We start from the raw sequence: 17347 nt of genomic DNA on the forward strand, positions 1-17347 counted from the left end.
GATTTGCCCCTCCTGGAGGTACAAGGATGTGGGGCTGTGTCTTGTGAAGAAGAGCTAAAGGTGGTTGGTATCTGTTCATAAGGTGTCCAGGGGGAGGAAGCTTGATTCCTACTGGTGGAAGAGCTTATCATAGAATCCCAGGATGTCCTGGGTTGGAAAGGACCTAAAGATCATCCTGTCCCACCCCCCGCATTGGCAGGGACACCTTCCATTAAAGCAGATTGCTCCAAGGCCCATCCAACCTGGCCTTGAGTGCTTCCAGGGATGGAGCAGCCACAGCTTCTCTGGGCACCCTATGCCAGGGCCTCACCACCCTCACACAGAGGAATTTCTTCCTAACATCCAGTCTAAACCTACTCTCTGTCAATTTGAAGCCATTCCCCCTTGTCCTGTCACCACATGTCCTCGTAGAAAGTCTCTCTCCTTCTTTCTTGTAGGCTCCCTTCAGCTGTTGGAAGACTTGGTCAGCTCTGGCCTGATCCAGGGCCAGATCCAGCTGCATGGGGCTGCTCCCATTGCAAGGGGATGTCATTGCAGGAGCTATGCCAGGCAGCAGCAAAGAGTGCCTCGGGAATGCCAGTGCCCACACTAAACTTTCCCAGGCCCATAAGACAGCTCCTTTCAATGCCTGCTGGGAGCAGAGGACTGGCTGGAAGGTAAACTCAACACTGTTCACTGAGAGATTCAAAATGCAGGCATACAATAGCAAAGAGATGCACTATCAGAAAAGCTCGGCCATCTTCATCTAATGAAAAAGGAAACTAAAAGTGGCAGGTGAAGGGTCTGACCTGCTGTGGAGAAATACAGATGCAGACAGAAATAAGAACCATTATCCTCTTCTCTCTTTTGTTCCTTTGAAGATGTTTCTGAGGCCTTACACACTACTACTGCCCCAGCAATCCCTCCTCCCCTACACCCACAAGCACAGGCATACATTCATGATCTAACCCAGATTATTTTGGCTGGCTCATACAGACACACTCAATTAATGACTCCTTGAAAATTAGCAGATAAATGTCTCTGGTATACAGTGAAATGACTTGGGTATTTTAATACTATGAGTAATATGGGAAATAAGATTAGTGTAGTGAATAACACAAGCAGCCTTTACATGCTCTGACTCAGAAATTAACTTTTCGATGTTCCCTGCCAGTCTTTTGCAAAGAATGACTATCTCTCCTAAAAGGCAACGGGCTCTCTTTCTTTCTCTCTGGCACCCCTTTCTAAATGAGGGAGAGGTCTTCTCTCTCCAGCTCTTATTCCTCAAAGAAATAAGAGAGAGCAAGCTTTTTTAACCAGAACTAAGGGGGACAGGTTGTGAGGATTTAAGTTATTGTCTATACAGGAGAACAGCATCTACATAAAACATGCTAGCAGTGAGCTTTTAATCTGCCTGGGATCTCCCTTGTAGTGAGGGACAATGTCATAGTCTGGAAAACAAGTCTTGGCCTCATAAAGTTGACCACTTGCCTTTTCTTCCCATCACAGATAGCAGTGCTTGTATGGAAGGTGCAGGATTACAGCCCCTGACTGCAGGTTATGTGAGGATGGCACTGGAACTGGCCATCCACACTTCCTTAAGAGCAAACACAGAAGAGTCAGAATAACCGGGATGCTTGTTGGTGGCCTCAGTTGGTGTCAGGATGATGAAAAGTTGGCTTAAATCTTCTCAGTTACCTTAAGCTAATGAAAAAACACACCCAGACCTTGCTTAAATCAATGGGTTTCTATAACAAGTGATTGTTTAAAAAGATGTGGTCAGAATGGTTAAACCTTTTGGTGTAAAGAAAATCTGGGCTGCTGCTTACACACAGAAGTCCTGCAAGATGCTTGAGGTGGGTGGATCACTTTATCTGTGCCTGCAACCAGCTTTCATTGAGGCTTAAGTCAGTAATGTACATAATTAAACTTATATTGCATTAGTTAACCTAAACTGAAAATGCCTTGTAAACTCCCTTCTATAACTCTTTTACAACATGAAAGTTAATAATGGATGCACTCATGCACTAATATTATTGTAAACACCTTCCCTGTAGTTGCTTTGTGTGTAAGTGTGTGCACAGAAAACGGTACTGCAGGAAACAGCCCAATAGAGCTCAAAAAACTCAACAGAGCAGGCTCGCTGGATGAGGGGAAATCAGGATGAGAAAACTGAAGAGACCAGATTTTTGGGGTTTTGTCTTTAGAATGACAACAAAATGTCAGATAGTTCCAGCAATGTATTGTATTTATCTATCCCATGGTAGCTACAGATTGCCAAAGGCAAACTACCTACAACCAAGGCAGGACTCACAGCCACAAAAATCAACTCAGCAGCCTAAGAAACTTTACCTCTTTCAAACAACAACTCATTCCACATTTCACTGAACCACCTGAGGAGGAGGTGGCTCCAGCTGTCTAAAATGTGGGGAATGGCAGCTCCAGCACACACAGCACAGACTTTCCCCACCATTAGCTTCAGCATGAAGGGATCTGGAAGGTGTAAATCCCTGGAGCACAGAGCTGGATGCTTGCTGACAGCACTCCCAAACAGCCCAACAGTGCCAGGGTCAAGGTGGGCAGGATTTGGTGGATAATTCTGATTTTTGTATAGTATCAATCTATTATAGGCTACTACCCATAGAGCCTGATACCACCAAAACATACATTTCTCCTGAGTTGCTATTTGTCCGCCCAGACAGCACTGGGGGCGGAGCCTGGCTCCCTCCAGTAACACCCTGTTCTTTTACTGACATCTGGAAGCCAAGAAGGAAAAACTATTGCGATTAAAACATTCTGCCAGATCAGAATCAGTTTGGCCACGGAGATGATGAACAACTCCAAAGCTGGGCTTGCAAGTCTTTTAAGTCCTGACCTTCTGTGTGTTTCAACCATGGCCCTCCCAGCTCAGCATTTCCTGGCAAAGCAGCAGGACTAGCCAACGTCGACATTCCATAAACATCACACAGATAATTTTAGTTCTCTAAAGCAGTCACTGCCTTTGTGTGCAAACAGCATAGGTGAAAATACTACAATGATTTTTATATAGTGTTTGCAAATTCTCCTCATCCCAGAGCTCCAGGTGAAGTCCATAAGAAAAAAACAATGCTGTGTGAATAATCGCACCCTGTGACTACCCGGCAGTTAAAGACAACATTTACATTTCCAAAAGGGACTAAATTAGTTAGGGCAAATTTCCTCTGCACAGTTACATGAACAGCTAATTAACAATAATTAACCTGATATACTTACATCAAAACCTTCTTGAAGACACCCTTGCTCCAGAGTAAAACATCATTTTTCTGAATTATCTTAATCCAATTGGGAAGTGCCCATTTTCAGCACAGGTTCAGTCCAGCTGCAACTCCACCACCTTTCCATGAGGCCTTGACACTTCCAAAATAAGCTTGCAGATGCTAGTTCACTTACATTCCTGGAATTTCTACCCAAGGTAAGGTAACCAACAAAGCAGAATAGGCTGCAATTAAGCACTTGGTCATATAAATGAAAATAAACTGGTCTGGAAAACTCCCTCTTCAAAGAGTTTGGGAGGCATTAGTTTACTCACTTCACCAACTATAATCACTGCTCACACCAAGAAATTGAGACAGACAGGTGAGGGGACTTCCCAGAGGTGTTACTGAGAGTTAATATCTCTATGGACTGTAGGACAAAGAAGACTGGTTTCCTGCATTCAAGGAAGTATAAGTTATTCTGGAGGGCTACAGGGAGCAGCAATTCCCCACTACCACCACCACCTCCTGTTACTGTAGTCACAGCTGGAAAATGCTCCATGGAGCATGGTGGTTGGGTCAGTGGGAAGTCCCCTTCATCAGCTCTGTCCTCCCTCCCACCCCACACTGAGACTCTCTCTGCTCCCCTGTGCACACAGAGTGCCAAGCACTCCACAGAGGGCTTCAACTAAAGGGTCAGGAACAAAAGGGTGATTCTTAGACAGGCAGAAATATTTCAAAATATTTCTAAATAGACACTGAATAACAGAAGAAATAAAATTTCCAAGTAGAAGTCATAGAAAAATATGCTGGTCTGGAATATTTTCTCCACTGGAAAAGCCTTCCTGTGGTCTGAAAAAACTTTCATCTTAAATTAGAAGATGAAATATGGTTTTCATGGCTGTAAAAGTTATTTTACAGCAAGTAGTTGTGCTTATTACAACCCTGTAAAAAATTAGCCCAGGCCATAAAATCCCTTCTGATTCAGTATGTCTCCTTGGATTTACTACTGATCTCACTAATGTCACAAGAAACTTACCAGTTTTCTTCACCCATTCTTTGCTATCCCTCTCCTTCATATCTCTGTGAATTTTCCCTATGTTCTTACATCAAAGAGGATCTAAGAGCCTTCGACTAGAGGCTTTCCCAGAGCACAACTCAGACAGTATCAGCTCCTGATTAGGCAGTCTGTGCTAGCTTAGTCAGAATGAAAACCTCACCATTGATTTTATTTGGCCTGAGTGCGCCCCCCCCCCCCCCCCGGCTTGTGAGCTCAAGATTAAAACCCCTGGGTTTCTCAGTACAATTGGTTTAGTCAGCATTCAGCCCTCATTTTTTGCCTGAAGCAGAAATGGGGGTAGTGGGGGGAGAAAAAAAACTGAAGACAGTGCTAGTGAAAAAATCTAAACTATTTTAATCCAGTGCAAATACTGTTAGCCGTAATGAAGTGTATTGTTCTGCTATGTTGCTGTTGGTTGCTAGTTAACTGCACTTACAGTGCTTTGCTGCACAGATCTGGGGTTCATGGGAAAGCAAGCTCTGAAAAAGCCATGATATAAAGTCTCATTTGCCTAGTAGCAGACAGCAGCTTGGCACCAATTTCTCTTTGATGTAACAGTGCTGAGAAGTTTCACTGCATTTTAGTTCAGAGCTGAAGGGAAGTCATCAGGGAGGAAGTGACCTTCCTTGCTACCAGAGTGCTGTGTTCCCCCAATATGCTGAATTAGGCTCCTTCAGGTTGTCCTCCCCTGGTGTCACAATGCAGAAAGAATTCTCAGGCTTGAACAGTCTGAGCTGAGACTGGTGTGAAGGGGGCAGAGGTGGCAGAGGGGACATCCCTGGGCCACGGTGGCCACACACAAGACGTGCAGAGGGGCAGCCATGCACCCTCCCCCTCCTCAAAAATACCTGTAATGACAGAGCTGATGTCCTGCAAAAGACCCCACTAGCAGCACTTCAGCTTTTCAGTCCCTAGCATGTCCAGAGCAGCATCCTTGCTCTGCCTCAAAGATCTGCCTTTCAGCACAGGATTGGCCAGTCTGTGTGGGGACAAACCTGCTGTGGGGTGTGCTTCAACTTTCCCCACTTCAGTTCTCATGAACTTGATTCAAAGCTTTTTGTAAAGCAAGTACACACATGCCACACCCAGGCACAGCTGCTAACTTCAGGCAAGAAAACAGCAGACATTTAAATATAGAACAGCCAGGCTTGGTGAGAGGGGAGTGCTCTGCTGGTGCATCTTGACTTCCTTGATCAGTATGCTCTTATGCTTACACAGAATGAAACACCACAAGCAATCCTTTCATTTGGAAGGAAAACTATTCCTGTAAACCAAAGTATGCAAAGTGTCCTATGTTGGGTTGTTTCAATTTTGCAGCAGAAAAATAAAAGAAATTCCACAGCCCAAGATTTTAAAAATCCAGACAAGATTTCTGGTGAGTCAAACTTTAGATGTCCAGCAACATTACAGTCTCCCCAGGAGAGATGAATACAGATTCCCTCCAGACCAGACCCTGCTATATATGTCAAGATGGGCATGCACTGGTGATAGGCAGAAGCTACAGTGGATAATTTCTTAATCCATCTAATTCAATACAATTTAAGACCTTTCCTTCCTCAGGATAAAGACCCAATTTTACAGCCTGTAGAATATCTGACTTTCTTAAAAGCAACAGATGATACAAGTCCTTCTGAGCCTAAAAAAAGAATTACCCTCACTCTCTCTTTCACTCAGAAGAAAGCCAAAAGCCTTGCACTGTTAAAAAAGAAATAAAGGACCTTCCCTTAGCTCATGCAGTGCAACCATCTCATATCTGCAATACTTGCCATAGCTCTAGGCAGCTGTTAATGTAGGCACACGACACCCACTTGACTTGCACCCACACAACAGCTCCACCAGTGCTCCCAGGCATTTCAGGGGAACATGCCACCAAAAAGGACAGCCTGGCAATCCACACACTGGGAAAAGGCAGCCCAGGGGGGGAAAGCACAGTTAGGTCTGAGTTCATAGAAAGCAGTGACAGGACAAATCACGAACACCTATTCAAGGAACAGGCAACGGGACAGTTGAGTAATTGTTTGGATGAAACATGCAGATGTCCAGCTCATTGACTGGCAAGCACTTCTGGCCAGAGCTGTACCTGTCCTGTCCAAGTTAAAAGGAACAAACTCTTGCTTCATCTCAATTAGGAAAATCCTCTAGTTTGAGTATCAGCAGCCCCAAGCCTGGAACTCTCTGCCTCCCAGCAAGCCAGGTGCCTGACCTGCTCTCCATTCGCATCTGTTTCCACAGCTCCCTCCCCACATGCAAGACCTGGAAAAGCTAACCCCTGCCAACAAAAGCTGTCACCACACAATCACAAAAAGGCTCTGGGGACTGTATTCTGTCACCCTGGTCCACACCCGGGAGTCTCTCACTCCCTGCTGCTTCCTTTAGAGCTACTGGCCAAATAAAGTCCCAACTGGCACAACTCAAGGTGGTCCAATCTATCCTTGAACTACCATCACCATCTATCCACACATCACGTACAACTCAGGGTCATACAAACAGCATGATATTTGACCAGAAACTCAGTCTCTTTTGTGATCAGCAGAGTTTCAGAGTTTAGTGCACTGTTGGCATTCAACAACAAATTCTTAATACAGACATGAAACCACAAATTGAGTGGTGAGAAGGACAGAAGATATGATATTTTATACATTTTAGTTTTCTCAGAACTTTAGCAAATGTGTCTGTAGTTCACTGGTACTTTTCTTCCTACAGTTGTACCGCCATTCAATTATAAAATACTACAAATGACACTTTCCAAGCTGTGATCCAGAAGGGGACATTTCATTTAAAAAATTACCTAAGAATTTAATTCCTGAAAATTTAAGAGACTTAGATTAATCTTTTAAGATTGTCACCAAAATGGACATCAAGATGGTTTCTGAATAGCTGAGCTAATTGACACATTCACAACAAAATGTTTGCATAGGATTTCTTGTAAAACAGCCACAGAATTCAAATGTATAAACACAATAAAGAAAACAACCAGGGTTTATTTTCCCTGTCCAAAGTGCAGGTGCTTGCATGTGCACATACACACACGCACATATCTATTGGTACTTACATGAGTAAATTTAATAGACTTTATCATAACTGTATCAACTACCAGCAACAACCATAGATATGCAGATAAAAAGTATGTATTTTAATAGTTGTGCATATGTAATTTTTTTTAAAAATAACCTAAGCCAAATAAACTCTGAATGAGAATATCTAGATAGACACAAAGATATATTTGTAGGTGGACCCTGTGAAACAAGTTGTTGTCTGTCACAAAGAAGGCTGAAGGGAAGGCAGGGAAGGCTCTGTTATCAGCCTTCAGAGAAAGATCAAGAGCAAGGGAAAAAAAGCCACTGCTGTGTTTATCTGAGCAGGAGCTCCAGTGCCTGTGAGCCTGCCAAGGTGGGAGCCAGGTAGCCCAGCCTGCAGCCTGCGGAACAGCCACTCACATGTCAATCCCATTGCAGGAGCATGGGGAGACTGCCAGGAGCCAGCACACTGTGTGATCTTACCTGTTCCAGGTAGCGTTGGAGCAGGCCCGGCGCTGCTGGGTCCCCCGCTCATCCAAGGCTGCCTGCTCTCTCTTGCCCAGATCACTGAGGCTGGGCGAACTCATGAACTTCAACCTGCGAAGAGTCCTCATGGTCAAATGTGTGTTTGCGCGTGGCAGCTACAGATACACCATCCTGTTTACACACATACACACGCAGCTGGAGCAGCGGCAGCAGCAGCAGTGCGAGCAGTTCCCTCCGTTTGCTGTTCAAAAAAGAAACTTAAAAAAAAAGAAGAGAGAACCAGTCTCTACAGAGCACACCTCTGCCAGCAAGAAAACAAACCTTTAATCAGATCAACTCTGACGTCATCAACTGAGGTTAATATTTTCTCCAGTCCTTTCAAAAAGCAAGTCAAACTTTTGGCTCCTGCTACAGCACATTGAAGGGGCCCTTCAAAACCACAGCTGCCCCAAGTGTGAGGGCTTCCCCTCCCCATGTCCCTGGGCACCATGTCCCAGGAATCTCGCTCAGCACTGCGGTGCTCCACCTGTCATAGAAACTGCTTGGCTCCTCCAGCAGCTTGGGGGAGGGGGGGGGAGGGGGGGGAGGGGGGGGAGGGGGGGGGCGGGTCTTGCAGCATTTCCCAACCTCTCTCCCCTCTTACTGCACTTGGAAATAAAACTGGAGGGCAACGGACAGGAAAAAAAACAAACAACAAACCCAAGTAACCAATACTGACACACTGAGAGACTTTACTGGAAAGTTTCATAAGTGCCTGTGCCCTGCCACATTACAACACTGAACACACGCACTCTCATTCATACATCCACATCCACACCCTCAGAGGCTGCTCCAGCTCAAAGCCTCACACAAAGGATTCACGAGCAACATAACTGCAGAATTAAAAGTGCTGGTCTGGGGTTTAGCATTTTAAGGAATTTTTGGTGGTGCGCAGAAGAGCCAGATGCTTTGCCTTTCTCTGCCTTGTATGGGTTTTGTTTTATTTTTAAATTGAGATAACAGCTGCACAACTCAAAGCATCCTTAGTTTCTACAAAAGCCCCAGGTGTCTTATCTTCAAAGGAAAAATCTTCTTTCTCTCTCCGACTGCAGCAGTGGAGCTGAAGGATATGCTGCTACAAGACTCCACCCCATGCTTAGTTTTGCTGTCACTCATTTGCAGTTCTGTTTTAAATCGAGGAGTGCCTGGCTAATCTTCTGGGATAGTTTGCAGCCAGAACATAAGAACTGCTCTTCTGTTGTTACAGCATTGGTCTGCAAATAGTCTGGTAAAAGCCACAAAGGCTCCTTGCAGAGTAACCTCCCACTCACTGCAAAGGGGCTGCAATAGAACTTATCCTTTCTTTTTTTTTTTCTTCCTGTTTTCTACTTACTCTTTTCATCTGTGATAGCCTGTTGTCTACAGTCAGGCTGTAACTGGATTTGCTGGTGTCCAAATAACATGGCAAAGCTTGCATTATAGGAAAACTCAATTTCTCACAGAGAGCTCTGCCCTATGCGCATCATATACTGACATAATTTTAGTAAAAAACAATTCCTCTCACTATTCAACTGAGATCAGATAAGATTATTGCATACAAATATTTACTTCCAAAATTTCTATTTGGTGTTACCTCCATGGGAACCAATTGCAGAACTACTTAGAGAAATAAATCTATTTTTACCTTGTGCCAGTTTTAGCCATAGTGGTTTTATCCAGCTGTTAGCATTGTATTAATTAGCATTGTATTAATTGACCTTCCCACACCAAAATTCTCAAGTGTACAAATGAGCATCACAGTAGATGGCGTATAATATTTCACTTTGGAAGGGACCTGCAGCTCCCCATCTAACCTATGGACAAAGACACTGCTATCCCCAGTTCTTCCAGATGTTTAAATCCTTCAAACAAACAACAATCCACAATATATATGGCAGCAAAAGGAAAACAAACACAGCTACATATATATATATATATGTAGCCGTATTTTAAGGGATGAGATGTCTTCTACAGCATACAAATGAGGGAGCAAACACAACTCCAGCAGAACACTGCTTTGTCCAAACAGGATGAAGGGCAGTCCATTTCTGTGGACAATACAGCTGGGGAGATCAGGGGAACACAACTTGGTCTAAGCTTCTGCTAAGGGCTCAGACAAAATGTTTGTCTGCCCTGTTAAGTGAAACAACTAGTTAGATAAACAAGTGGCAATATAATTCCCTCTAATTTCATTTTCCACCTAGCTCAGTTGCTTTTCAGCTTCTCACTTTCTTTGAATTTGATAGGTTTTGCAAAATGTTATTATACTGGATTGAATCCTTGGATTTTTAACTTTTTGGTTCCGTCTGTACGGTGAAATACTACACCTGTAGACGCCATTCTATTTATATGCTACCCCATCAATCTCAGTAACCAGTAACAGACTCAGAGTCAATGCATGCACCAAAAACATGGGTGAGCCAGCATTCCAATCTCCTGAAAAATTTGTAATGGAGACAGGCTTTCTCTACACTCCTTTCTCCTTCCTATGATTACACACAATCAAATGTTGATTTATGATAAAATAAATAACTTTCAACAAGGGCTACCTCCACCCACAATTGCAGAGTAATAGCTCATATTTGTACCGTGCTGTGAGTCCACAGACATACTTGACTTCATGTCATTCATTAACTTGGCCTAGGCAGCTCTTGGGTATGAAGGCAGAAGACAAATCTGCACTTCAGCATTAAGAATGAAGAAGAGAGAGGTGGTGTGACTTGCCCAGGCCACCCCATGAGCAGGTGGCAGAGACATCAGGAGATCCTGGACCTCTGTTTCTCATTCCAGCAAAGGAATGAGTGGATGCTGCAGGGAAGAGGCAGCTGGGCATTCCTGGGGCCTGAGTGGGCAGAGGGCAATGCAGGAGAGAGAGATCCTCAGAAGGGCTTGTGCTGCAGCTGTGCTTCTGCAACCCCTGGTAAAGAGTTGTCACAATACAGCACTGCTCCCAGAGTGGCTCGGCAGCACAGACTGCTCGCCACTGGCCACGGAGAGGGATGACAGCACTGTCGGACTAACCGGGAGGGAGGGGAGGACTGGGGATTGGGAGGAGCCCTCCTGTAGGCTCAATAAGGAGCACTACAAGCTTCTTTAATAGAACAACTGCACTCAGCACAATCACAGAGCTGAGACTGTAAAGTACTGGTAGGTTAATTCATTTAAACCCAGAATGCCATACAGGGTGCTAATACCACTATTTAGCTCACACAAAACCTGCAGCTCAAAGGTTAAGTAGTTTAATCAGAGCCACACAACCACCTCAGTGAGGAAGGCACTACCAGCCCTAGCTCTTTCTCTTCCCCTCCAGTATTTCCCCTTGTAAAAACAGGCCTGTCTCTACTAGAAAGAATTCTTTGATCTGTGGGGCCCACATCCTGCGGGTGACTGCACAGCAAGTCCCAGACCTGCCACAGTGCCAGACTCATAGGGGAATTTCTGCTCACCTGGACTTACTTCTATCTCAAGGCCTAAAACAATATATAAGTAGATAAATACAGGCTGGAAGTTGAAGAGGATTTATGCTTTTACTAGAAAACCATGTTAACATACAGATCCAGGACCTTGTATCAAACACTACTTTTAAAACCACAAGAGTAACTCCGTAGTTACCTCCTGATATGCCAGTGATGTCTGCAACATTCTTGCTGGGACCTGTGGTTTAAAGACTGTATTGCTGTCCCTAGAAAACATTAGAAAAAAAATCCAGGCAGTCCTCCCCAAGCATACACTTGGTTTCAAAAGAATGAGATTTGCTGAAAAAAAAAAAGAAAAAGAAAGAACCTTACGCTTTATTTACCTAATGTTATGTTCATTTTTACAGTATAAATGTACTGTTCACTTACAAGTTTCTTTCTGACCATGATGAGAGGGAAAAAGAATAAAAAAGTAACGTTCACAATGGGGAACATTAAGAAATTCACAACATATAAAATTCATAATAAAGCTGTGACTGCTATGGGTCAACATGGACTACACCACTCTGCTACTGCAATGACAGGTGAGCACTGCAGTGGTACTGGTACCAGTGGGAGGATATAAACAGTAAGAGAATTTGCTATCTCAGCTTTATTCACCATTCAGAGCTTTGCCATGAAACAAAACAACTCAATAAATAAAAATTTTAATTGGTATTACAGCTGGCGATGGGGGTCAGCGGCTCTGACCCCAGAAGAGGTGACCAGTCCAGGGAGATGGTCCCGAAAGGAATCGCCTTCCTGAGGCCCAGTGTCTTCCCTCAACTGATGGCAGGAGGGCCCTTGCAGAGACTGTCAGCTCTTTAGTGATTATCAGCTCGTGATTATCAGCTCGTGATTCCAGCTCAGCTCTGCAGGACAGCCTCCAGGCCAAGCCAGACCAGAGAGAGAGACGAGAAGGCTCGTGTGACTGGTTCCGCACAGAGGTAGCTTTATTGTGGGTCCCCTCCGGCGAAGGGGAGAGCCAGGGATGAGAACCCTCTCTGAGCCACAGGGGCCCAGAGGGCTTGCTTTTATAGGGATACAGGGGATCAGTAAAGGACCAATGGATTACAGAGGATCTGGGATGGGTACAGGCCAATGGGTTACGAAGAAATCTGCATAGTGTCTCTAAGGGATTGTGGGTCTGTCTATTCTCGCCGTGACCAGAGAAGTGGTTGCCTTTCCAGGGGGTCCTGCTGGGCGATTGCGAAATCTCTTATCTCAGCAGAGATCCCTCCAGGGCAGGGGCTAGGAATACCCCACAAATTGGAAAAAAAAAAGGCTAGGCCACTACTTTACTTTATCTCCCTATTTCTTTTAGAGAAGAGAGCAGAACTTCCTATAGTGATGCTGAGTGGTATACACTCTGCAATCAAAGAAGAGAATGGTAAAGTGTCTCTGTGGCAGAAAGGAGTTAAAAACCTCCCTACACAAATGCATTTTAGTTTTTCATAAACTATACCACAAAACTTAAGGCATGCCTTGACACATGCCAGAGCTCAGGAACTAGTCTTCTGACAGAACACTTCTTAAAGGTACAGCACATCCTGCCATACCAGCAGACAAGGGGCGAAGTGAAAGGAAGGAGACACAAACATCAGGAAAAAATAAAAAGTGCCAGGGGGAAATGAAGTCATAAACCTTACGACTCATCAATTCCTTTGCTACGGGATCTACATAAAGCTCCTTTATCATCAGAAAACAAAGAACAAAGAGTAAAGAAAGTATGAAACCAAACAGGGTCTATTTACACCCTTACTCCTCCATCCCACTGACTTGCTGCCAACCTCTGGAGATAAAGGCATTCTCAAGGATGCCTTTTGGTTTATTGAGGTTAGTCCTAGGACAGCCTTGGTTTTGCTAGTCCTTTATCTTATTTCTGCCCTCACCACAGCCAAGCACTGATTTGTAAGAGAGGACTTGGCCTCTACTTAGACATCTTCCCAACCTTTGGAACACTTCCTGTACTTCTGCATCCTGTGACCAACCATGCCTGCATGACCACAGCTGCCTCCCTTTAGACAGAGCTGGGCTTTCTGCCTCTTCACCTCCACGTGGGATTGACACATGGCATTTGTCTTTTAGGTTGTGACAAAGAAATGCTTGTGACAGTATCTCCTTCCTAAGCAATCACAAGGTGACACCCAAGAAGACTAGGGCTAGAAAGGGATGCTCTGCCCCTGTCACCACCTCTGCAGTTAATAATCCATCCAGCAAAGTTTCAGACTTGACCTTCAGGCAACCCAAAGCTGCTGCAGCTCCACTGCCTGCCTCAGAGATACACTGGGTTCCACCAAACATGGCCATCCATGTCATGGCAACCTGCAGGTCCACTTCCTGGACCTTCCCTTCCAGAAGTTTTTCAGTGTGAGGCAGAGCAGCATGAGTGTGCCTACAAGATTTTCTCAGCAGAGAGACCTGCATCTGAGCAAAGAATCATTCAGACTGCAGCAACCATCCAATTCCAGTTTCTTTCCACAGTCTGCTGATGGATGATATTTATTACCTTTACACTGAGCTCCTCAGCCTCCCCACCTTGCTCCCTTCCTGCTTCTCCTTCACCCTTTGCTTTTGTATTCCCTCTTCGTTTTTTGTCTTTCTTGGCTAGCTAATTCTTCCTCAGGCAGTTTTTAACTATAAAGGGAAAGGAAAATAGTTAGTTGGTATTACCACAATATTTTCAAACCACTTTTCAGCTAGCTCTCAGGGAATTAAGGCTTCAATTTGCCTGTTTGGACTGTGAGCTCTTCTTTACCCTTTCCACTTTGGCGGTTCACTTCATTCTTCAGCCAGCAAAACAGGGCTCTGAGGTCAGATACAGACCCCAGTCCCCAGCATAATCTAACACAGGTCATGAACTGAGCAATACCTGCTGAAAGCATCCATGAAATCCCAACCCCTTTGTCAGCAGTAGTTTTTGGTTTTACAGAGCATAGCAATATAAGCAGTTCTTAATGTACAGTACACAGCCAAATCTTTTTTTTCTTGTTCTTCAGGAGAAAGGCGTTAGGAGAGAATTAGGACAGGAATAGGCCTGTTACACCCCCATCCAAAATATCAAGCTTTCCATGATACGTCAATTCTCCTGGCTCCTAGTTGTTGCTAGGAGTAGTTGTTGTAGTAGTAGTGTTGCTCCTAGTTCTCTCTGTAAAGGTTCTGGGAATTAAAGACAGTGCAGTGGTCCAAAAAACCACAGTGGTTCTACTGGAGGAAGTGAGGACCAATGCTCTTGATTATAGGACCTGTGGCATTACCACCTTCCACTCACATGCTCCCAGGAAAGGAGATGGGGTTCTGAGTGCCAAATGTACCTGTTTCAGGTATTACTGTTGCCCACCCAGTGAATTAAACAATCCACTGTAACCAGTGTATAGTCCAAGACAAGCTCAGAACTTTGCTCTTAAATGGAAGCCAAATCTTTAATTTTGATTTAGAAAGGGTCTCAAGAGTTCTGATCAATAAGTAAATCAAACATTTAAAATACTTTGTGCTCTTATTACGAGATCACAAGATAGTGGAAAATTAATCTTACAAAGTAACTGAACTTATAATACACATGACTTTTTTCCCTTCCTGAGCTCTATGTGAATTCTTTCCTAAACTGCATCTTGCATAATTTTAATTGGATCCCAGAACACCATGACCTTGATGCAGCAGCTACAGTATCTCAGTGCTGTCTTCTACAGTTATATATGGTACAGCACCTTCCAAATCTGAACCCTGAGAGATCAGAAGCGTGTGCTGCACAGTGCTATTTTTCTTATATCCAAACATTTCTGATTCAAGGTCTTCCAAGAAGGCTCTGATTGCCCTGGAAGGTCACCAAGATAAAGAACCCACTTCAGTAACTCACTGAGTTTCTAATGAACTGCACTGGTGGCCAGCTGTTAGTTAAAAGTAATATCCTGTCTTTCTCTCAAAGTCATGATATCGCTTGTCTAATGTTCTCTCTGAGCATGGCTACAAACATGAATTGTGCCTTGAGATCACTTTTCCCTCCTGTGCCTAAGTCAGGGAGGTCACTTCAGACCTGAGGAATGCAGGAGCCAGCTCTGAAACTTGGGGAATCTTTGACTATGATGGTATTACACTGCTGTTACTTGCTTGGTACTATAGCTTTTTGGAAGAAATACTGTAACCCTGCAAGAATCAATCACAAAACCCTGGTGTTCAATAGAAATGGATTCTGTCAGAAAATTCATCATTCTTCCTTTGCCTCACAAGGATATCTTTCTGAATGGAAAAATTGCCAGACACATTTAAGAGTCCAAAATTGGAATATCTATCTGTGCACTTGGACTCTGCAGCACTCAGTGTGGTGGAACTTTCATAGGAACTTACAAATGGGGACTTTTTGACATCCTTCACACACTTATGCTGAGACAGTCCCTGCAGACTGAGATATTGGGCAGTGGAAACAGCAAGAGTATGAAAAGCCTTAATTGCACAAATTATTTTACACTTGTACCTTTAAATCTTCATTTCACCAGGTCAGCAACTTCCAGTACTATGACCTCTTAGTATGTATCACATTCTAAGTGTTTTCTCAGGATGCTCTGGGAAATAACTTATCTCAAAGGGCAGAGTGATGGAATTTTTTAGACTCCACAGCAAAGTTCGGAAAAACTCTTCACTGTCACTGCAGCTCATTAGCCACTCTCAGTCTTCAACTGGACACAATATGACACCAACACTTGAGTTATTATCTAGGAGGAATGCCTCATTATGAAGGAGGTAAAGCATGTTCCATTACATTTCCTTACAGAAAACATTTTTTTCCCCACAAGGTAGTAGCAACTAGATACTAGTTCATCGAGGTACTCCTTCTCTAAAGTCAGCATGGACACCAGCCTCCTCAAGCTACTGGAGGATGCAGCGGAAGAACAGAGGAGTCATTCAGAAGATCTGTGTGTCCTCATCAGTGTTACAGTATCTCCCTTGTCTCTCTCCTGATGAGTCCTGCTTTTATGTTCATCAGACTCCATTTAATCACTTCAAATGACCTAGTCTCCAAACTTGGGGTATAGTAGCTTTACATTGCAAAACAGTTCAAGCTCTCTAAAGGCATGTTTTTTCTTTTCTTTTTTTTTTTTTGGGGGGGGGGGAGTGCTCCCCTCACAAAACTGCTGGAACCATAAACGTTTTAGGCTTCTGGGAGCTCTGAGCCATCCAGGGTCTTCCAGGCTGGCTGCTCTAGGGCCAGCAGTTGTAAAGACCCCTCAGACTGAGCTCCCACACTCTGAAATAGAAAAGAGAAAAGCTGAGGGACTTGAGCAACACTCCCAGTTATTCTGCTGGGATCCTGGTGCAAAAAGCAATGTTTCTAGAATGCACAACTCCTCCAAAGAGACAGCTATAGGCCAGGTAGCCCCAGGCTTGCAGCCAGCACTTGTGTGAACTGCTTCCTGGGGAGCATGCTCTGTTTTGGGAATATCATTGGAAAAGAAAATAAACTGAAAACCTCTGAAGAGTGGGGAAGCCTGGAGTGTTGTAAGCTCCACATTCAAATCTCTGGCCCAAGTCCCTTTGAGATACTTCGGTCTTTATAAAGATGTTTACACCAAACTTCACCACCTTGACATCTTCACAGTGAGGTAAGGATCATGGGACGATGGACAAAGCTTGGTTCTGTGGAAAAACTACAGCCTTTGCTCACCCTGACCCTTAAAATCTGGCAAAACCATTTGTGTCAACCTAATTTTTCTAAAATTTTATTTCAGGCCCATCTGTGCAAGGTATTAACACAATGACACCTGAGGTGTTGAGGCCACCTGGAAGGGCAGCTGAGCTGGGGCTGTGTCCCCTCCAGGTGAGTGGGGAGGGAGCCCTGAAAACAGCCATGTACAAGACAAAAAAATCCAATATAACATGCATCTGTCTGTGAACACATGCTCTCTAGGATATTGCTTCTAACTACATTTTAACTCTTTGACTGAGCCCTTCAGAGGGCAAAACACAAAGGTTTATAAATCAACAGCTGTTCATCATATGCAGATTTTTTAATAAAAGATGCCCCTCTTTGGGTTTTACAGCTGGCATGGAAGGGGCAGTGGCTGCAGGGCAAACACAACAGGAATCCCTGGTATCCTCCTCCCC

The 17347-nt window shown here is 44.2% G+C and overlaps 1 protein-coding gene across 4 annotated transcripts in view; it reads right to left on the reverse strand.

The window, feature by feature from the left end:
- The window catches only part of PRR5 (proline rich 5), a 102738-nt gene that overhangs the window by 41067 nt on the left and 44324 nt on the right, over positions 1-17347 (reverse strand). The window contains exons 1-2 of one of the 4 annotated variants that reach the window (XM_069003485.1): positions 8097-8124; positions 7773-8016 (exon numbers count right to left, since the gene is read on the reverse strand). In XM_069003485.1, coding sequence (XP_068859586.1) covers positions 7773-7903 — 131 coding nt within the window. In that variant the 5' untranslated portion in view covers positions 7904-8016; positions 8097-8124. The other 3 variants (XM_069003486.1, XM_069003487.1, XM_069003484.1) reach the window with 3 other exon arrangements.

Source organism: Aphelocoma coerulescens, chromosome 1A, assembly GCF_041296385.1.
Source record: "Aphelocoma coerulescens isolate FSJ_1873_10779 chromosome 1A, UR_Acoe_1.0, whole genome shotgun sequence".
NCBI lineage: Eukaryota > Metazoa > Chordata > Aves > Passeriformes > Corvidae > Aphelocoma > Aphelocoma coerulescens.